The 23,542-nt window shown below is 38.0% G+C and overlaps 1 protein-coding gene across 23 annotated transcripts in view; it reads right to left on the bottom strand.

Moving 5' to 3' along the window:
- The window catches only part of INPP4B (inositol polyphosphate-4-phosphatase type II B), a 379,692-nt gene that overhangs the window by 277,763 nt on the left and 78,387 nt on the right, over positions 1-23,542 (bottom strand). Inside the window, exon 2 of one of the 23 annotated variants that reach the window (XM_068680810.1) lies at positions 7,824-7,929. The exons of the other annotated variants lie outside the window; for them this stretch is intronic. Coding sequence (XP_068536911.1) covers positions 7,824-7,859 — 36 coding nt within the window. The 5' untranslated portion in view covers positions 7,860-7,929. The remainder of the gene's footprint in view (positions 1-7,823; positions 7,930-23,542) is intronic. 23 annotated transcript variants of the gene reach the window in all.

Genomic DNA, 23,542 nt, shown 5'->3' on the forward strand with positions numbered 1-23,542 from the left:
TTCTGTTCATTTACACCCCATATTTGCTCTGTTTATTATGCATAAGCTTAATTAAAAAAAAACCTCAAAGTTAAACATTTTCTCCATTCTACACACAGCTTGAAAGAATCTTCAATTACCTTTCTTACAAAAAAGTTAATTATATACAACTCAGATAAGAATTAATTATGTTTTCCAAGAAGTTCTATTTTGGCACAAGACTCCAGGGCCATATCACAACACATACCTCAGATAACACACTTAAAAAAAAATTGTTTTCCCCTTTGTTTTACACTTTTTGGCTGTCTTTGAAAGAAAGAAAGAAAAAAAATAAAGTGTTATTAATCACTGGCTCAGTTCCCAATATAATATCTTTTACTTCAAAAATAGCCTAGAATAAGAACGTTAACTGCACTGTAAAATAAGGTATTGACAGCTTAATTACAGCTTTTACCAGTTTTAGCAGTACCAGAAGGGTAAGGAAGGCAGAATACCAAAATGTTATTGCTGTAAGTATTGTGCATTTGTAAAAGGCATTAACTCAACATATTTAAAGGTCAACAGTGAAGGATGTTTCTTTCCATATCTGCCAATTCTCACCATTTTATGTTAAGTTCACAGCATCTGGCATAACTTTCAGTAATTCCCAATTCCTGGAGGCACAATATCACAAACTTTTATTATCAATCTCAGCCTTCCTGCAGGAGGAGCTTGAGGCAGAACCTAAGCATTCAAAGCCACAAAGTTCCCAAAGAAGATTTATCCTCTTGGTGGTGTGGTTTTTTGTTTGTTTGTTTTTTTAAAGATGTATGGTTTTAACCCCAACTCCTATATTTTAAGGGTCAAAACTAGTTACATCTTGAAGTGGTAAGACAGCATGATTCAAAGAGATAAAACTGAAGTTTCCTTGCTGTGGGCCATTTGAGCCATGGGTCCACCTCTCCCATTAAAAAAAAAAAGGCTCAGATGAAACAGATGAATCACACCCTTCCTTCAGGAAGCCCAAGGAGTGGGAAAGATTAAAGACCCCCAACCCCTTCACGAGGAGGAATTCTCTGACAAGATCCCTGTGCCTCATTGATGCAGGGAGGCATACGCATCTCCACAGGGTAGAACCTAGCTTGCAGAGAGATTTCAGAAGAATGTCATTTCATTTTCTGATAGAGGAAAAAAATTAACTCAGGTGTTCAAGAACTGATATGTTTTACTCATTTTGGTACAGCAGAATAACAGAGGATGACGTTGTCTTGATACTTAAGATGCATAAGTTTCCTAGCACTACAGGTATTGACAGCCACCATATTATGATTACACCCTTAAATAACAATTTCCAGCTGTGAGTAAACTAAACAAAAACATTTTAAAAATAGCAATGGACACATTCATAGTATTCCCTAGATGAGAACAGAAGTCCTACCTGAATGGTTAACAACCATTTAGTCATTTCTATTCAGTACCAAGTTCAACCTAAACAATACTGTGCTGACAAGACCCAGTGAAAAGACACATCATATTTAATCTTAGGACATTTCTGACTATTTGACTTGAGCATACAATAAGTGCAAAAATACAGATGTTTCAAGCATCAGCAGCCAAGCCTGAACTGATGCCAGCAGAAAGGGGACAGATCTGGACAGACTACAGATCTGTTATTCCTTCTGCGAACCCTGGCAAGCAAGATTTTACGAACATTGATACATACGTTGATTAATAAAACAATTGGAATAGTTTTGTATCTTTACTATTGACAAAGAAGGGATCATCATCATCTTTCTACAATGACTCTCCCCACCCAAAAACCAAGTTCCAGGTACCCATTTAAAAGGTTTGGATGTTGTCTGTTTTTACACCAGGGTTTTTTTTACCCTCTCAGATGTGTGCTCTACTTGCTAACTCTCAATGGCACACCTCTGTCTTCAAAGAGCCCCATATATTTTCAAATGCATGCCTACTTGTACTACCCACAGCATCTCGTGGTAAGGAACTCCAGTACTTCCACTACCTGTTCCATGAAACATCACTTTCTTTTGCTTAACATACTTCTTCTCTTAACATCCCAAGTTCTTGCACTAGAATAGCTGATCAACCATTAATGCTAATCTCCTTCAAGTTGTTCATGATTTTGGATATTGATATCACAGACCATCTTCCTTATCTCTTCTGGCTGAAGAATTATATCTTCATCGTTCCTTGTACTGATGGTGCTAATAGCCCTTCTCTGAAACTTCCCCAGCTACTTTATGTACTATGAGGGGGACTGAACTACATGGTAGATCTTCATAGAGATTGAGCGATGTTATCTTCTCTCTTTTCCCAACTACTCCTAACATTCAACTTAAGCAGGACTACAACTGATCATCTAAGGCCATCTTTCCAATTTAAAGACAAGTATGTCATGGAAAACAGTGTCCAATGCTTTGCACAAGCCCAGTTAGATAATATCAGTTGTTCTTCCCCTATCCACCAATGCTGTAACGCTATTGTAGAAGGCCACCAGATTTGTCAGGTGCGATCTGCCTTTATTGAAGCCATGTTGGCTGTTGCCAATCACCTTATTTTCCATGTACCTTAGCATAGTTTTCACAAGGATACACTATCAGCTTTTCTTTTTTGTGTTAGAAAAACTATTTTCGCTTCTATTTGGAAGCAAGCTATCACTTTTTCCCCCCAAGTCTTCTGAGCACAGTACTTTTGAAAGAAGCAAATGCTATTTTTCAAGGTGCTCATGACTCTGTGTGCTAAGAGACTGGTGCTGTGTGACTAGCTATAGTCTCTAAGAGGACCAAAAGAATTCCAAAGAGGCCTGAAAATTGTCACCAAGTAGTCCTTGCCCAACTGCAATAAATTCCAACTTGTACACAGACAAACAAGTAATATAAGCCCTTTCAAAGCCTTTTATTTTAAAGCATCTATTTTACTTCCTTCCTCCCTTCTCCACGTTCTCTCAGGCTAAAAGGGCCATAAGAAGGAACGACGAAACACAGCTCTGCCTTTAAGCTAACCCAGCACACCTCTGTTCTTTACAATAGCAACATTAAGCCCTTGCTATTTCAAATGCATACGTTCTGTATTTTATGTTTGAGGAAAAGTGAAACAACACCACACAGAAGCCCAAACCTATTAAGGACATTTATTTTGAAACAAAACAAAACAAAAACGTATTATTATTTTCTCCCAGAGAAACTTTCCTTCGCATTTTCTCTTACAACCAATAAGTCACTGGACATAAAAGGCAAAGTGAGCAATTCATGTGTGGGCACCCAAAAGCAGCAAACCATCTAGGTTACAAGCGCTTAAAATCTAGAAAGCTCTTGTATCATACACCGTAAAATGAGAGCTTTCATAACCTTACTACTGCAAGTTGAAAAAAAGGAAGAGCCACCTGCCTTCTCTACTGATTAACAAGATTGTTTTATTTCCAACATGGTATTGACTTTCTGATCTTCAGGATTATGTCTTAGGAACTCTAACTGAAGAGGAACTACTGAAGTATTCATGTGACAAATTGTTGAAGTTAAATGCTGAGAAACTACAAAACAAACCTTGTTAACATCAAGAAGATTATTTTTATTCAGTTAAGCATCAAATTAAAAGGTGGCATTTCACAAATATCATATCCATCCCACTTTTAATGTGCAATGAAATTGGCTTTAAAGTGTTTGAAAAAAATAGTTCGAAGAAGTATCTAGATTTATTTGAACATCATGTATTTGTATTTTAGGTTATTTGAAAGAACAGTAACTAAGCACAGAGAAACAAAGGAAAAAGAAATAAATTCATGCAGACAATCGATTCAGGACAAAAATAGCCAAATATCAATGGAAAGACACTTCTCATAAAACAGTTGCTTCATCTCTAATCTCTCAGGCCATCCTCAAGGGAAAACAACAAACCACTTCCCAAATAGGAAGCTCTGGAACAGAGGCTGCAGTTTTACAGGCAACTAAACTGACATAACAGCTAAAATTCATAACTCTGCTAGATACCAAATGTATCTAATGGGCCATAAAATAAAAATTACAGGCTCTGTATGATCTCTCCCTCCACAGCCAGTTCCTCACATTCCACCAGCTCTGAACGGCCCCTGTCTCTTTCTCTCTTACCCCTTCCCTCCATCAAGAGCACCCCAACTGTTCTCACCCCTGTCCTCCTGGGAGCTACTTTTTCTTTACAAGATGGTGAAATTAATCCATATTTAACTGAACTCTGTGCAACTGTCTTCACTTTTTATTTAACTTGGAATACTGCTGGTTTGATTTCAGACCTTAACAAAGGCATTTGTGGATCAAGAGTTTGTCACTTCTCAGCTGCAGCAGTCAGTCTAATAGACTGCATAGCCTCTAACTACCCATCTTCTCTTACTTACGCTGTCACATCGCCACAGATGCAGCAGCACTATTCTTGTTGAGAATAACACACACAGGAAAAAAAAAAAAAAAAAAAGGAATGATGAGCCCGCAGACAAAATTTTTCAAAAAGGCATTTTTAGCAGGTAGGAAAGAAAAATCAATAGGTAAGTATGTGAGAGCAAGAAGCATGCTGACTTGTTGGAGCAGGTACACCATGGCACATTTCAGTGCTAACTAAATTTAGTGACTTTATATACAGTGCAAATAATGTTTTCAAAGACACCCATCTAAGAAGTGTCATTTTTGCAGAGCGATCAGTCAATACATTAGAGCAAACTTTTATCTGTTTAAAGACCTAGCCACTCTCTCTCTGCAAATACAATCTTGTCTTTTTACACTTCACAAAAATCTAAGTATATTGAAAAAGCAGCACAAAATTTAACCCCAGCCCATAACTGCAAGATGCAGCTATGCACTCCTTATCTGAAGATAAGATCATGAAAACAGAAAGGATCCATCTACACAGGCTACTCTCAGCCTTCCAGAGTCCCAAATATTTACATGTAAGCGGCATGCTCTACATGCGAAGCAGATGCAAAAAGAAATTAAGGCATTTTAAGATTAATTTAACTGCATTTCTGTATCTAGAAACTACCTGTTGATTACATGATCAACAGGCACCAAATATTTATTTACAACTAAATGCTATTTCTGCACAATTTATGAGTCTCAATATAGTGACAAAATTGGTGTCTAGAGTACCATGCGCTGGCTATAAACAACAAGCATCAAATAGATCATTAAAATTAATCATGAGTAGCACACTCTACCATGCCTTAAAACACCCTCCATGGACTCCTAACACAAATATTCAAAGGATTGTTGCAAAATGCAGGTAGTCTCACTCCTAACAAAAAGGAAATCATGGCATCTGTCTTGTTAAAGCATTCAACTTTATACATGCAAACTTTAATTAGTAGATCATTTTGAATGAAGTAATTCAGGTTTTTATACTCAATATCAAACTCCTATTGGACAACTGCCCACCAACCTGGTTATTTCACTTGAATCTCACAACCTCAAAGTCTGTCCTGCCCACAGGTAAAAACACTACCTGTTTTTTACCAGTCTGTTTAAAGGCCACTTATATTGAACAGTCTTATATAAACGTAGCTGATGAAGGCACTAAGTCTTGGCCACTAAAGGATATAGAAGGAAATATATAGAAGGATATGGGAAGGAGTAATAGAGGTCGAGTCATAAAGGTAAAAGCCAAAATCAACTCAAAAGGCTCTAAGAAGTTTGGTCTTCAGAAGTGAATTTGGCCTTTTAATAATTTGCTTTGAAAACATAACTTTTCTGTAACTTCCATCATGTGGAATTGAGGAAAAAGTGAGGCTGTTTCACAAGGCTAACCATATTTGGTTACCATTTATGAAATCAATGTCAGAATTTTATCATCACTGAAGGGATAATTGTCTCAATTTGCATCTAAATTTGTTTGAATTGTACACACATACTCCAAATATCCCCTAGTAAAGAAAGCAGGCAAGGACAAATATTTTGGAATCCTAGCTACCTTCCAGAGAAAAACATTTTTCATCGCTCCAATTATGTTAGCATCTTCGAAAAATTCAAATTGTTGTTTTCCTAACTGGATTACTTAAATAGAAGAACAATATTTTATTTACATCAAGTTAGAACTCAGCCATCTAAATTAAAATTAAAAAAAAGCTTGAATAAAGCAATAAACTAGACAATCTGTACAAAAGCCCATCCCATACAGTATCTGTTTATGATAGCAAACAAAAGCACCTAACTGGGGAATTCTTTAAGAACATGGCAGCGATGCCACCATGCTACGCTACACCACCTCCAAGCTTCAAACAGTCTGGTTCAGGGACTTTTCAGAGCAAATGAGTCATTCTCTTTAATTAATGTGTAGATTTCTTCAGCATATTGCATTCACCAGTATGTCTACTTCTACAATTTATTACAATTTTTAATTATTTTAAATAAACATCTGCAACAGCCCATCTTTAGATCTCATAGATTGCTCTATGGTTTTCTTTGGTAGTAGTTGTGGGCAAAGTGCAAGTTCCAGTAAAACCATTTGAAGACACCTGTAAATACTCAAAGTATACAACCCATCTATATTTAATGTGCAAAAAGGGCCCTATAAAACACTAAAAATTTCATGCACCAAACTATTCCTACATTTTTGTCTCTGAAAATGTGAGGTTGGATACAAACCATAAATCCAACTACTGCAATTACCCTCTCCTAATTTGTAGGGAATGTTTTTACCTAGCAAATGTGTCAGAAGTTTATGTTGCGCAACCATATTCAGAGAAGCCATTTCTAGCAGACTTTATAGTAGACCTTCCTCAAGGAAAACTTTATTTACAACATAATGATACATAAACAGTCTCAAAAGAGTCTATGCATTTGAGTAGCCCAAACAAGAAACCACAGCTGGCTTATAAAACTGTCTGTCTATGTACACATACATACAAACATTCACTGAAAATTTGTTGAAATGCTATGCAGAATGAGGTAAAATGTATCTCACCACAAGTGAGACGTGATTTCAAGAAAAAACAGTAATTTATGTTTCCTGGGGAAAAAAAAGTAACGAATCAACAACTTCAATATGGTTTTAGAGCAGACTAGCTAAAGAGACAGATAAAGAAATTCAGTACCCTTGGATGCTTCTTTTTTCCCTTTTTTTTTCTCCTCACGTTGCGGTTCATATTGCACTTGCAAGTCTTTACATAAAGTATTCTAAAAGCTTACTGGCATCCCACTATGATTTTACTGCATGCTTACTGAGCAGACATAGAATATAATAACCTCTATCTTGCCCTTCTGCATTTTCATTCTTCTTTGGTCATAAGAAGACAGCTTCAAGTTTCTGAAACAATTATTTCAAATACTCAATTACAGATAACAGTAATTAACTTTCCCAAAAGCATTTTCAGAACAAAATTAAAATACATTCATGGATGTTATTAAAAGAAAGGTGCAGCTGAAAGCACTGGATTAAAGATGATGAAACTGCACAGCGTTCTGGAAATGTCAATGCTTATTGCGACATAACAGCTTTGAAACAGTTTTCAGAGGCAAGTTCAATCCTCATTTGGTTTTCACATTCTGACTTGAAGCTGTAAATTACTGGTCTCTGTAAGGGGAAGAGGGAAAAGCCCTAGACGTTAATATTTTTAGCACTGATCATAAACAGCAAATCAAAAGCTTTCCAATAGACATTACAAATACCTAGAGTGTAATTGCAGCTATGGCACTCACCCCTCACCCCCCCTCAAATTCAAGAGAACCAATAGCATTTTTTCCTTACAGACTTAAATAAGCAATAACCCCATTTGTCTCTATAACAATTCCAATTGCATGTCAACACATGTAAATACATGCACAGAATACTGCAATTACACAAAGTGTCCACCTGCAAATATTCGTATCCACATTGCTAAGACATACCATTACATGTTTGATCCTTTGTGGTTTTAATAACATTGCTCCTTTTCCATGCTGCCAAATTTCTTCAAAAAGGAGTTTCAGCAGCAGCCCACAGGCAAACTAGAGACTAAGCAGGCAGCAAAGTGAAGTAGTTTCAGAGTGAAATAAGTTTTATATGATTTTTCATGTTTCTCCTCACTTGCTTCACTTTTTATCGAGCCCAAAACAGAAAAAAGCTCCCTAAAAAACTTATACAAACAGTTCACTTTTTCAGTAGGTCTCATCACTGCTGTGGCATTTCATCACGCTCAAAAGCGATTTATTGCTTCATATATCTTCTCACTGTAATTGCTCTGCCTTAAACACTGAGTGAATGATTTGATACTCCCCAGGAAACTGATCAAAACGATAAAACATGAAGGGCAACCAACAATCTACGGGATGATAAAGTAAAAGCACATTAAAAATAGCATTCTCTTACACTCTGCTGCATAGAAACCCTATGAAACCACTTAAAACATTGACTTCAGTACCTAAAACATCCATCATTAATACTACTACTGTAAACGTCACAGCAGCTAACAGCAACTTTTAAGAAGCATTACAGAAGATGTGTTTATTGTACTGAGATGTTGTGGTCACATTCTGCAAGGCATGAGGAGAACATACCAGCTGATTGTTTAGAAGCAAATATACACCATTAATGAAACCACTCTGCTTTGTTGCCCTCCCTAGCAACACTTGACTACCTCATGAGTTTGCAAACAACCTGGTAAAATATGGTACGAACAGCAACACCCATGCATGTGTGTTTTCAGTTATCTTGGTTGCACAGCACTAAAAGCCCACCCAGCAGTATCCAGAAATGAGTGCTCTCACATCTGTAATGGCAAGGGACCAGAGGAATGCGATTCCCAGCTCTTGTCTAGTATTCCTTCTTGCAACTCCTCAGCTCGAAGTGGGAGTCACAGAATGGTTTGGGTTGTAAGAGACCTTGAAGCCCACCCAGTTCCAACCCCCTGCCATGGGCAGGGACACCTCCCACCAGACCAGGTTGCCCAAAGCCCCATCCAGCCTGGCCTTGAGCACCTCCGGGGATGGGGCATCCACAGCTCCTCTGGGCAGCCTGTGTCAGGGCCTCACCACCCTTTGAGTGAAAGAATTTCCTCCTAACTTCTAATCTAAGTCTCCCCTCTTTTAGTTTTCAACTATTCCCTCTTGTCCTAGCACTGTCTGCATGAGTAAAAAGTTGCTCCATCTTTTTTATAACCCCCCTTTAAGTATTGAAAAGCTTCAATGAGGTCTCCCCAGAGACTTCTCCAGGCCAAACATCCCCAGGTCTCTCAGGCTTTCTTCATAAGAAAGGTGGTCTAGCCCTCTGATCATCTTTGTGGGAATACAAGCAATTTCAATCCCCTCTGGGAATTTTGAGGGGGAGAGAATAAAAAAAAAAAAAAAAAAATCAGCTGTTTTTTCTCCCTTTACTGTTAACTCTGCAGTCTTGTTCCAAATCCCTGTAGAGGAGGAAGCCTGGAGCCACCAGCTCCCTACCCACTGAGCACATGACCTCTGGAGCCTTATTTCCAGACATCTTCACAAGTAACTCCTCAGACAGCATTTTTTCAGAGTTTGGGGCAAAAAGGTGGATAAAGCTGAGTGAGCAGCATTGCACTTGCCAACAAAGTCCTCAACCCAGAAATTTTGTATGAAGCTTTGAGTGACTTGATTGTTACTTTTGTCACATTGCCATGGACTCAAATCCAAACTGAACCATCAAATAATTAGATAACCATGTCTGACGTCTGGAAACAACTTGGAGGAAGGTGAAGGAAATATCTGTAATCCTGTTTAGATGCTGTCATCATTAACAGCTTTCCTCCTGCTTGAGTCTTGTTATTAATACTTAACAAGTAAGGGAGAAAGCTGATAGTGACTTGAATTCCATCTTCTCGCATAAAGCGACCTTACCATCGCTCGGGGTGGTGGCATAGCAAGTACAGATCAATACACCCAAGTGTTGCAGACCTTCAGAAAGGTGAGGTTTGGTGACCACGCTACCAACCTAAATTTTAACTTCCTCAGCATACCAAGAGCCACAGACAATGACTCTGGGCATAGATGTTCATGAAGAGACCAACAGCAGAGGAGGGAGTGGACACAGCTGCACTAAGGAGAAAGCTCATCACACCTTGCCAAAATTGAGCACTGGTACTGTGGTTGGCAGTAGCATTTGTAGGCAGGGGTGGGGTTGGGTGTACATTCACACTTATTCACTGTTAAGCCACATGAGTTCAGTTACTTTTGATAGGAACGAAGAAACTTCAAACCAGTAAGCATGAAACCATATATAAAAATGGAAAAAAAATCAAAAGATCTAAGAAATGTTTAAGAATAAATTTAAAGAAATCAATAATCAAATGAGAAGAAACTAGCTTTAGAAATTTAGGCATTTTTAACCTCCTAGATGTAATTAGTCCTTTTAAGGATCTGATAAAACTGCAGCAATTTCTGAGAAAAAAAAAAAAAAAAAGGACAAAGAACCAAAGAACTTAGACTCACTTCATCTAATCTTTCTCATAACTACTGCCAGGGATATACAAAATCTGTCTTCAAGCCTTTACCACAGAACATGTACAGATAAAGTTTTCACACCAGCAAGAAGCAGCAGCTTTCAGTAACATCTTACCCCATGCAATATATCAGAAAGGAGAACTAGAGCTAACTTTTAACCTCTTGTGCTGTTCCTAAACTGACACACGCTAAGTACTTTCTTAAAACATATCCAGAGTTTAATCCATGCAAGTGGCAAGGAATATTAAGCATCACTATCATATCCATTATTTCAAGTGTTTTGCTAGTAGTTGCTGGCTATGCTAGAGTAAATTACCCCAAATACATTAATCCCAAATGATGTTACTTGTGCCAACAGAAAGCTTCTTGCATCAGTTTTTGAATTTCTATTACCTGTAATTAAAACTCCATGCTATATTTTGATCCTACCTCATTAGTGTTGTTTTTGTTTTTTCTTTTAAAAAAAATTGACTTTCAAAAACCTTTTTTCTGTCCCCATGTAGCATGTTGAAAAAGGATTTCACATCATTTATGTGTCCTCAGGCACTGCCAACCATCATGCCTGTAGGCCTTAAATAACTGCACTCTGACAGAGAATACAGTGAAGCCCACCTTGCATCCAAAACAGCACTGATGTTCTCACGCCGCCAGGCTGCTAAGATCCTCCAGCCACATTCTTACATTGACTACCTTACTTTTTAACAGTACATTTTAATCGCCATAAAAGCCAAACAAATTTTACAAGTGTTTCTACAAATATGAATCACTAACATCAAGTGATGTTAATGCAATACCATACTGGATGAAGAAATTTATGAAGAAATAAAGGCTGGATTCAGCCTTCAGCTGTCTTGCCCTATTTAATTTCCTGTGTGCATTTTCATCTTCTGAAAAGCGTACTATATTAGTGAGGGAATATACTGAAATTACACTGTAATTATCATGAAATGAGTTTTCCCAGCAAGAACACTGTAATAGACAGAAATAATTCTGAGTGATTATTTAGGTGTGTTTTTTTTTCTTTTGTTTTTGTTTTTTTTTTTTGCGTGTGTGTTTTGTTGTTGCTATTGTTCTGTTTGTTTTAGAGTTTTTTTTCTTTTTTTTTTTTCTTGTTTTTCCTAGAGTCTGGGTAGCTATACAGATACATAAAGCACAGTCAAAAGCCAAAACAGTCTCCCAGACATCCACAGCTCCAAGCACAATTGCAATTCCTGTACTCTGCTGAAGGAGACATGCATAAAGGACGCAGCAAAAGGAAATATATAAGAACAGAGTGAGCTTGCTAGCTGATGGTGCTTCGTAACCCCTCCGATTCACAGAGAAGCTGCAGCACCCTGCTCTCCATGGGGCGCTACCAGAAGCCTGCAAACTTGCAGTATTGGAGAGCAGCAGCCAGCCTGGTGGTCAACACATTCCTAGCAGCTGCTGGGAGTTGCTAACAGCACAGCTTACAGCCGCTGCTACTTCCATTTCAGCCTGACAACCTTCTAATGCATCAAGCTGAAGAAACAAAACACCATACATTCATTAATACAATATACACATACAATAGTTAATTTGGGCTCCCTTTGGTAGCCACAGATAACAGTTAGTTAACTGCTTGCCCCATCTGGCCTTAACGCAAATTTTAATGCAGAGTATTATTACTACCATCTTGCCATTTGTGAAGGCATCAAGATTACTTGACAAGTTAGCTTAATAATTGAAAATACAGTAGATGTAATAGAAATCTAATTTCACAAGAAACTAATCAAGAAAACATACAGCCACCCACAGTTCACATATAAAATTAAAACATCTGTTACACAAGTATAGGAGAGAGAAGGCTGAAGGCAGGCATTTTAACATGTGAGCTGCTTTAGTAGACTTTCATTTCAAACTGCTGAACAACAGAGCCAACAGGTTGCTTGGACAGAATTAAAGGATCTCTGACAGCAGGCAACCACAATACAAATCACAAGAAAATGGCAAAAGCCTCAGCAACTTCTCAGTACGCTGCTTTAGCCTCATAACCATGTAACCTCAGGAAAGGGCAAGCCCTACCTCCGCAAACATGGAGGAAGTAAGAGCAGAACCACTCTGTTGGGTGGGGGGTGAGGACAGCATGTCGCCTGTGCCAGGGTGCCTGGGCCATGCTCAGCAGCAAGTGTCACCTCCAGCAGCAGCAGCAATGCTGCCACAGCACTGCCTGGGATGAGCTGATAATAGGGCACAGCTAAGCCCAAGTGGAAACATCCCCTTAGAAGATGCCTATTACGGGCATATCTTTAAACAAATACAAGTGCATGCACTCCAGATTCGCAGCTGAAATCATGCTACCTGACAAGGAACAAATTTTCTTCAGCCTCTCACAGCAATTCTGTAGCTGGTCAGCTTTCCAGCAAGTATAGGACAGCCCTAGAGCCAGCACCATGTGCACAATTAAGGGGGATAGCAAGCACAAAGAGCAAGAGTTTGCACCAGCAGCATCACTTCTGTGCAGAAGTACATGGAACGGCACCCTTATGAGCAGATGAGGGCAGAAAACACGGCGTCAGACAACCTGCTTCGGTACTTTTCTGAATTAGGGTCATCTTTCAGATAAAGCTCAGGAGCAGCACAGTAGCTGTAGCAGTTAAATGTAGTAGCAGTTAAATGTAACACCTCATCTATGTGCTACTGTCTTATATTACAATTACTCACCAGCATGTCAACACTGAATGCCTGCAATTCTTCACAGATTAAAATAGTCTACATATCTTAAGTTTCCCAAATTCTCAACAGGCAGAACTTAGCATCACGACTGCAGCCAGGCTGTCACACCCAAGGCCAAGCAACTGCAGGCAGCTGTGCTGGGCTCCTTCCGGCTGCTCCCCTGGCTCTGCACAAAATGCCTTCACTGAGAAACTCCTCTGACACCTCAGGAGGTCATTCATTGCCAAGTCTTCGGGTGTTCCAGAAATCCAGCCTTCACCAAAAACATGCTGACCGACACAGACCCCATCCTTCAGCATCCTTCAGTTACCGATACATGGATATATTCTAATGCTTTTTGTTAGACCAGGAAAAAAATCCGCATGTTTTACAGAGTAACTCCCACTGGGGAATTATTTTTTCTTCGGTACATAATTGTCCAAAACACAACTTCAGTAACATAATAGTAATTCTTTAACACAGTCACAATTGTCATATCAGAACTGTTTTCCTAGTTTGCAAAGGCCATGAAAAGACTGTATCATTTTTTTTAAATGATTCATTATATGTAACACTAATATAAGAAGGTGGTAAGAAAATTGACTACAGCAATTCTGTATTACTGAATTATGTCCATTTTATGTACAAATAAAAGGTTGGTAGGAATAAAAATCTGAACCTAAGATCTGTAACAGAATTTGCTGCTGCTAAGCACTTATCAAAGACTACACCAAAAGTCTGGAAAAGTAAGTGAGAGGTCCAATCTGATTTTATACTTCCAGTAGGGAAACTTGACGTGATTTGGCAAGCATAATACCGTTCTGTCGCATTGAGGTCACTGCTTCTGCATCGCTAGGTACAAACACCACAGTTAAGCCTTTAGGCTTCCTCCGTTCTAGGTGTTAATTTTGACACAGCTCTGGCCTCATTAAATACAAATCTCCAAACACCTTTTCCTATGAAGATATTTCTCATGTAGGAGATCAAGAAATAAGCTCTTTTTCATTTTCAGATTAGTAAGAAGTCAGGCAGGCTACATTTCAGTACAACGCAGTGACGCAAACATTTCTAGGATGAGCCTCTACTTCTACTCCGGCTCCAAACAAGTTTGCTCATTCTCTTCTGTGATCTGTCTTCTCTCGTGCAGCAATTTCCATATTTCTTCAAAACTTTCTTTGTTAAACCAGAGGGATTCACAGACTGTTGAAATTGAGAAGCCAGAGATTTATTTGGAATGAAGGATTCTGGAGAAGCCTGCCACAAATCCCACAAAATTTAGGGTGAAGGGAGCAACATAGTTGGGTCAGTCTAATTACTGTCCGTGAGTAGATGTATAATGGTATCTAGATTTTCTGTCCTCCTCCTAAATGGTAGGCCCCTCCCTCCATACTGCTTTCGTCATTGCCACATGCTCCTTATGCTTGCTCTGATATTTCCTCTGAGATTCTCTGTAAGCAATATCCAATACTACCCTGAAGAAAACTGACCCTGACAGACAGGAAGGTAAATATTTTTCTGTCAGCTTTGTGAATTGGATCAATTCAAGACCTACCAGCAGAAACACAACAGAGGGCATGGAATTATACAGCTGGGACCAAGGGAGAATCCAAGGACTTGCCGTTAGCAGCAATACATTGTAGATCCATTCACCTGTGCTGCACAGCTTTACACCACTAGTTAAAAGGATTGACGGTATCTCTAATCACTGATGTCAAGGTTACTATAGGGTTAGGAAAAAATGTTATTTACATTCCCTGTTCACATATTAATTGTTCTCACATCTCTTAGAAGCATACTTGTACTTATTTGAAAATGAAAACAGAAGCTGAGGAACGTGACTTTTTATCAAGGTCTAAAAAGGAGCAGATTCCTTAATGAAAAGCACTGCACAGACAAACCATACAGGATTCTTAATTTAATCCATATCAGAACTTTATTTCTTAATTTCCTGACTTCTTTCCCATTAAAACTTCAATTTGGTATTCCAATAAACTGTCTTTTCAACGTAGATATGATAGGCTTTAAAGCTATGCATTTCAAATTCAGTAAAGATTAAAACATCCCATTAGAAAATCACCATCAATTAACCGATTCCCTTGAAGTAGTTTGAGCAAACTTTTCTGTGTAAACAAAGTGAAAAATAAATAGATGAGCAAGACATCAAACAAACCAGAAGCTCTGTAATGCACATAAACCCTTGACCAACCCCCTCGTGCTCCCGTCTGGAAACACCACTGCCCCTGTTCCTCCACAGCTGCCAGCAGCTCCTCAATACACAAAGCACTCAGCTGCTTCAGTGACATTTGAGGCCCTGCAAAAAAGCACGTCTTAATCCTGACTGCTGGGAGATGTCACTGTAAATCCTAAAAACATCTGCCATGCTGCTAGCTGAACAGATCTAGTTTCATTGTGGTGTAAGGTACCGTGAGCTTGTAATCTGCTTTTGCCTTCACCTGTTTTTCTTCAGGAAATAATCACTGTGTTAACACAATCAGTTGCCAAAATATTTGCATAAAACAACAATTAGCTTTAAGAGAGCACACATGCTCATGTGTGTTGCTAAACTTGATGATTACAAGGTTCCACTGTCTTGCAGTAGTAAGACTTTGTTTGGGACATGAAAAAAGCTATATATGATTGAAGATAAAGATCACAAGCACATTCTTAGTAGGACTAAACCCCAGATAATATGTTGAAATACTACCTACAGTAGTGAAGAACTTAATTGATTTAATTATTAATTATATGTAATAATTCAAACTGATGCAATATTTGCAGTGACAACTCACCAGATCCGCTAGGGCTAACTTTGCCTTACTCCTGCTTAGAAATTCTCCACAAGAATCAAGTTCATTCAATGTTTACACCAAAGCATTTCCCATTTTATTTCACTTAATCTGTAGATGGCAGAATAAAGCCAGCATGTTCCCATGAAAAAATCCACAGAGCTTTAAATGGTGTAATCAATAGAGAGGCTTCAAACCCCAGCTCAGTCACAACGAGCACACTGCCAACTGCAACCTCATTTCAGCTCGGAGACTGCTTTCTGGAACCCTGCCCGTGCAACTGATGATGTCCAAAAATGAAAAGGCAGCCTAACATACCAGAACTACACCACAGGCCTTACCCAAAACCACATAGAAAGAACTTGGGTTATCCTATTATTTCACGAGGACAGCTATTGAGATTATGAAAGGACTTTTCTAGAGATTAAAACGGTGTTAAGTTGCTGCTCTGAGTGAACTAGTAAACTTCAAGACTCCACTTCACTAGATAACCACTTAGAGACATCAGCTGATTTTCAGAGTACCTGAAGCTTTTCTTCTTAAATACTTGACAACTCGAGCCTGAGACAGCAGTCACTGCAGGCAATAGAAGCATCACAGCCCAGGGCAGATAAGTAGCTGGTTACAGCAGCATTTCGGTACAACAGCTCCTATCATGTTGTTGCAGACCTCATCCAAATATTTCAACAAATTTGCAAAAGCAGGTTCAGAGCACAGCCACGCATTAGGCTTCTAGCACAGCAGAACCCAGCCATGCCTGAAAATAGGGACAGATCTCTAAATGTTTTCCACAAAGTTCTTCTCAGGCCATGTCCCCCACTTAACAGGAACACTGCCACAGATCTGCCACTACATAATACCAACCAGATACAGCTTCACCAGGTACCTCGTGTCTTGCACTACTCAGCTTCCATGAGACCATCAAATTGCAGACTGGTAGGCCGCAGTCAAGTAGCCTTGCCTTACTACTGATCTTTCTCCCTGTTAGCTCAAAGACATCTACAGACCTACTTACAAAATAGTCAGATTAGCCTTCAAATAAATAAACATAAATAAATCTTACAAGCAACATGAAATAACTATTCCAAGTAAAGAAGGTTCAATATTTAAGCCTACTTTTTATCTTACAATAGATTGATTCTCGCTCCTCACTTCATCAGTCCTGTATCATTCAAGTGTTTTGCTTTCCTATCAATTCATGCCCTGCTATCTGATGCATACCTACTTTCCTCTACTCCACCATCACTTTTTCTTTTTTTTTTTTTTTGACTCAATGGCTAAAAAGAAGTATAGCTGTTACTTCCTTTACATTTCAAGTTAGAAATTCATAATAAAGTTACATAGCCTCAGATGAAGGTAGAAATTTCAGAAAGGTCTATTTGCACATACAAGGAAAAAAAAATACTAAAACAAATTTCCATAGAAATATCTGTTTTTTTGTTTTTGTTTTTGTTTTTTTTTAGTTATTATTTTGACAGGTTCACAAGCGGGAAAAACTTTCCCTGCACAACTCAAGTTCAGATCAGAATGCAGCATTCAGAAACGCAGTATCTTGTTTTAAAATTCAAAAAATAAAACGATATTTTATATTTAAAATATTTATAATATTTTAGAAATTCCTTGCTTTCAAATGAATAAGGTATTTCCAGCTGCCCAATACAAATGCTTTTCAGTCCAAGGCAACCAGAACTACTTTCCCCACAAATGGGACTGTCCTTTTTGCATAAGAGGAGGAATTTCTGCAATATTTCCACAATTCTCCAAATTTGCAGAGCACAGCTGGAGACCACACTCCAAAATACAGAGTATTTGAGCAATACTAGCCAGTAGTAGCCCAGAACAAGCACACACTGTAAAGCAAATCTGAATGAACTTCAGGTGTCTCAGCAATTCACAAAGTTAGTTCAGCTCTACTATGCACATTCTTCACCTTCCTCAAGGTTTCTTCTACTTACTTTCAGCCTTTCATATGACTCAAACTGATACCTGTGTGAACTTTAGAAAAAATATAAATCTAATAAAAGATAAAATCCTTTCCCAGTTTCAGTGTGACCTCAGCCAACATGAAGCATATGCTAGCTGGTGGAAATGCTACTAACAAACTGCCACTGAAAATGGGCCTGAAAAAAAACAAACTATGACCTAGTTTTGAAAATAAATACCTAATGTTTCCAAATATCCCAGCTTAACAAGTCAATATTTTTTGTTTTTATTTAGTAGAGTGTCATTTGAGAGGCTTCTCTGAAATATATCCTATAATCCCTAACAAAACATGTGAAGCCAGCCAATTTGATTTTTCTTTCTTCCAGGAAGCATAACATTTCTCAGATGAATATGGAACTCTGAAAAAATGAAGAGCATGGTCACGTCCTGCAATTCAAAATTTAAAAAATTAATCCTGAATATAAACTGCTGTGAAAACATCCTCCAGACACTCAGTCCTAAGGTCTGCTCTACTACAATGAATTCTATCATGAAGGTTTAGCCAACTCGGTTCACTGTTTTATGGTACAATACCACACTTTTCAGACAAGACTTCTGTTTCTCCTCTCCGCAGACCAACTGATGAGAAGTAGTCAAGATACACAGAACTGAAGATTTCAATATAATAATAATGAATGGATAAACACGTTAATTTACAACAAAACAAAGATGTTTGCTTTGTATCTTACTATTAATACATCCAGTTAGCTCGTAAGACTACCCTAACTAGTGGTGTGGTTTTTTTTTCCCCTTTAACTGCCTGCTTCATCCGATAAAATGCCGTTTAGACTGAATGGACATCATAAATCTGAAATTCAATGTACTTTCCCCATCTGCATGTATTTATAACACGTATATATTGTTCTTGCACTAGTGTGCAAGAACATTCATCCACTGTTGTCAACTATTCAACTATTTCCAGATTTATTTATTTATTTTTTTAAGGCTGGTGGGTGGGTTACTGAAGAATTCAAATAGTTTTTTGTAACATAATTCATGGAGTTTTCTGCAATACCTAGCCAAAATTTTCTCATCTTGCAAGGGAATCTAACAAAGAATGCCACAGACATAAACATAATAATGAGAACTTTGAGGAAAGGATAATCTCCATTTAGACATACAATTCAGAGAAGCTATGTTGATCTAGGAATGTACCTAACACTACATTCACAAATTAACATATGAAGTAGAAGATTTAATCCAACAAATAGCTAGCAAATAAATTCTAAAAGCTTACAAAAATCAATCATTACTTAGGCAAGATAATATTAATACATCTTACAAATGTATGTGCATTCAATTTCAATGGGACAATAACAGACACACTAAAAATGCTAGGGTTCTAGGGTGTTTTTTTTCTTAGATCAAACTGTGGGTACACACACGAAGGTCAAGTTTGGAACTACCTTCTTGCTCATTTCAAACATATGGAAACACACATTTATTGTGGTGAAATGTACCCTGGTTTTGCTATTTAAACTCATTATTTTCTACACCAGCAGCCAAACACAAGCTGCACACCGTGCACATGTAGTCTCTGAAGAATCAAACTCCAAAAACCTGACCTAACCTTGTCACTAGCCTGCTGTGGCGCTGTGACACTGAGTCTCCTGCATAGCTTGACAATGTGAACATTATCATTACGCTCTACCCGAGTAAGGTTTATATGCTTTTATGAACATACTGCAGAGAGGTTACACCTTCCATACCTCTGCAAGCAAAACAAACTTCAGAACTGTATTACAATCATTATTGCATTTAGAGGTTTGCCATAAGAATTGTATTATTTCACATTTCTTGGAGCAAGCAACTTTAAATGGCAGGAGATGCTCTGCAAAGTTCTGCTCCTCAGTGGAACAGCGCCTTGTATAGCTCACAATGGACCAAGGCAGCAGAATAAGGCCTTGTATGGAGGGCAGAAGAACAGACGATCCAGTCCTACTCAAATTCAGTTCTACTCGAATTGCTATGTTAGAATTACTTTGTAAAATATTGCCTACAATTTTTATTACACCTGCAGTGCTGGGTCACACAAATCTACTAAGCAGATGACCACTATTTCTATACATGGATACAGGCCTACAAGTTACTAATATTCTATTAGCTCCTTTGGTGTAAAAAGCTGGAAAAGACTAGACAAAATCCTCCAAGAATCACGTGCTCTAATTTTGCGGACACTGAGCATACAATGGCTTTTTCTGGCACTCAGTCCCCCAGAATAGCATTGCCCCTGAGAAAAGCGTAAACTTAATGAAGATTCACTGTATCGACAGAGTTAAAACCATGAAATGTCATGTCTGCGTCCTACCTCTTCCTCCCTTTACTTTCCTCTACTGTCAACATCTGTCTCATAAATGTCTCTCACATTTCAGGTTAAAATCTCACCTTTACAGATAAGTTTATCTCAGAATACAAAGATGATAATGGGATTTGTGAAGTTTTCAGCTCTGAAGTGAGGTAACTGTGACAGGTCTTACAGAAATATATTCTTCATTCAGAGCCATAAGAAAGCTAATATTGAATGCTAGTGGGAACACTATTACCAATAAAAGAGTCTGAGAACAAAAGTTCAGTGGAATTTCAAGGGATAAGATGACTGGACCTTCAATAAAATGAAATCCAGCATGAATGAAATACAAGAGAACTTGCCTGTGGGAAAGGAGTCCCAGATATGATTGTACTTGCTAAGAACTGTTGCTTAAAGATTATGAAGAATGACAAATTCAAATACAACTATTAAATGCCTTGTGCTATTTTGGAAGTCAAATGATTTGTGCAATAGGTAAATAGGATATTTAACAGTCACTGGGGGCTATAACAACAGTACAATTTTCCTCTCATGCCCCTTAAAATGGTTTTCTGCCCTGGAGAAATCATTTTCAACCCTTCGTAAAATGTTCAGTTTTATTCCTTTTACTTTTCTCCCACCATTAAATGTGATCTTTTCACTTCATCTCCATTTTCTCTTGGTCCAAAATATACTGTTCTTTCCCCCAGGGGATACGTAATTTCTCTTAAAGGATCGTCAGCCCATCAGAGCTGAGATGTGAATTATTTCAAAAACCATCATGACCTTCTATGATAAGACGATAAAGGATAATAGAATATCTATGAATGAATGGTAGATGATAATCCAGTGACTCACATGAGCATGATTAGGCAGGAAAAACTTCAAACAATGTAAAAAGTTATAATCCTTCTGAAACATTTAAAGTTTTAGACACGATATTTATCTTGGGAAAAAAATGGTCTTTGATTACATTCAAATATTCTATATGGAATTTTCATAGAAATTGTATAGAAATGATCTGAAGACTATATCTAAGAGAACTTTGAGCTATTCCTGACTACTTCTTTCTTGGCTGCACATAGTCCTTTAAATAATATCAAGAATATTTTTACTACTTTATATGAAGGATTTCAGCTACTTTCCAAAGACTCTCTTCTTATCTTGGAAAAAAAGCTCTAGATGTGAAAAGTATTCTGCACCTACTTCTGAAAATATAATTGGAAAATCAGCCCTAAGGTCGGGGTGTGTGGGCTTCACCCTCCCTTCCTTCAAAAGTGGAAAACAATCAGACGCATTTAGATATACAGCATAACACCTAAAAATAAAAATAATAATAATTAAAAAAAAAATCAAATGCAGGGTAAAATACTGGTGCTAAAAACACACTTAGCACATGTAAAAGAATCTAAAGCATAAGCACAAGAAACAAAAAGGAAAACAATATATCTAATTAGAAGACTCAAGCTTTGTAATTCTCTCATTTCAAGAATATTTCTGCATACAAAGTACTAACCGATGAAGAGCACTGCTCCAGCACCAGCACAGTGCCAAAAAGCTTCAACTTCCAGGTACCATGCGACTGCTTTCACATTGGCACCTGTTTCACATTCTTGCAATGAAGTTACTTAAAAGAGCAGAAAATCTTTGAAAACTCAACATTTGAATAGGTGCAACTGCAGATGAAAGATTTTAAATCCTCCTCACCCTTCTTAGGATAGCAATATCTTGCCATTGGACCCAGCTTTTTCACTTCACTAAATTGAAGCAATACCCATTTAAAAATTTCCAAGTTACTTTGAGAAACAAGCCCAAAGAGACAAAGTTAAAAATGGTTATTTCAAGCCAGAAGTAGAAAAATATGGGAAGCACACAAGTCTGCATGCCTACTTCTCTAATTAAATGCATTGGCTGGACTCCCACACAACTGTGTGGAAGTTAACAAATACAGGAAATCAAAATTTAATTTTTCATCCCTTTCTTGAAGGCTACATTTATGAAGATGAGAAAAAAGGGACTATTTTTTACAACAGTACAGTTTAAGCACTTCTGTAACAACTTGCTTCAAAATGTAACTGGGTACCACATGTGCTTGAGACTGTAAATGATTTCTCTTAGGCATTAGATGCAGCATTTATAAACAGAATACCTATTTAAAACCAACAACAAAGTGGTAATAGCGCCTACTAAGCCTAATTATACAGTTACAGAGCTTTGAAAACCCTAAAAATTCTGAAGAAAGTGCATTAAGAAACACAGCCTTATCACTCACTGAGAAATGCTCATTTGTACCTTAATCTAGCCAGGTTTTCCAGCCGATGACTCCCTACACAGTTTCATCTCAAGATACCGACGATAAGTAGCATATAATCATCTAGGGGTCAAATGTATCCCTTGCATTTCTCCAATGGCTCCAGAATTATACTAAGAGAGTATGATTTCAGAGTTGATATTTTGGATCAAATTACCATTTGTGCTTTCAGTAGAATCACTGTTACAGCACAGACTGCTATTCTGTTGTAAAAGTTCTTCTAGGATGGAGACGGAAACATAGTATTATTTTATAATACTATTAGTCATTTTACACCTCACAATACATAAAACAAATTTTCCTCATTTTGTAACTTCAGTTGACATAAAATAATAGCTATTAACAGAGCCCCCTCTTGCCAGCAAAGCAATCTACTGAACTTTTATAAACATCTAGTAGACCTAATGGTGAAAACTAAGCCCGTAAGCCTTTGTGAGGCCATGTATGCTACCTACTGAAATCCGTTACTCCACCTCAGCAAGTTGTCTGTAGCATATCCCTTATTACAGGGTTACTGTCATCCTATCCTTCAGGACATCAGCACATTTCTATCTTTCCAGCTGTGCAATTCTGAGGCAGAAAATTTAAATCCACACAACTTGATCACACCAGACTCAAATGGAGTCCGTCTTGTTGCTTTTTCTTTTCCACACACAGCATTTGACTTCTGTCCCTCTGCGGTTGTGAGCAGCCTGGATAAAGAGGGTCCTTTACAAAGCCCCTGCATTTTAAGTTACACTTATGGACAGGAACCAAGCAGCAATTCTTCCAGAGGTCTGAAGAGTGGTTCTGACCAGATTTGCATAGTTTAGGTTCCCTTTAGCTATGACTACAAATGTTAACAGAGCACCTCGGCAATCTGACAGTACAGTGCAGCACAGGCTGGCACAGCAATAAAGGCAACTTCCAGTGGCTGAACCAACAGGCTTCATGGAAAGCTTCTTCTTTAGGGAAGAAGAGAGTTGTTTCTGAGAGAAATGTTAACTAAATTGCTCCTAGGTTTCAGGACCACATTTCCACTAATGCATGGTATTCTAGTAGGGGTTCAAGTGGGTCTGAAATCCTCAAATCTCAATCAAAACTGTAGCCACATCAGAAAGGGATATCTGACTGCATCAACTTGCCTTAA

The sequence above is a fragment of the Anas acuta genome, chromosome 4, assembly GCF_963932015.1.
Source record: "Anas acuta chromosome 4, bAnaAcu1.1, whole genome shotgun sequence".
Lineage (NCBI taxonomy): Eukaryota > Metazoa > Chordata > Aves > Anseriformes > Anatidae > Anas > Anas acuta.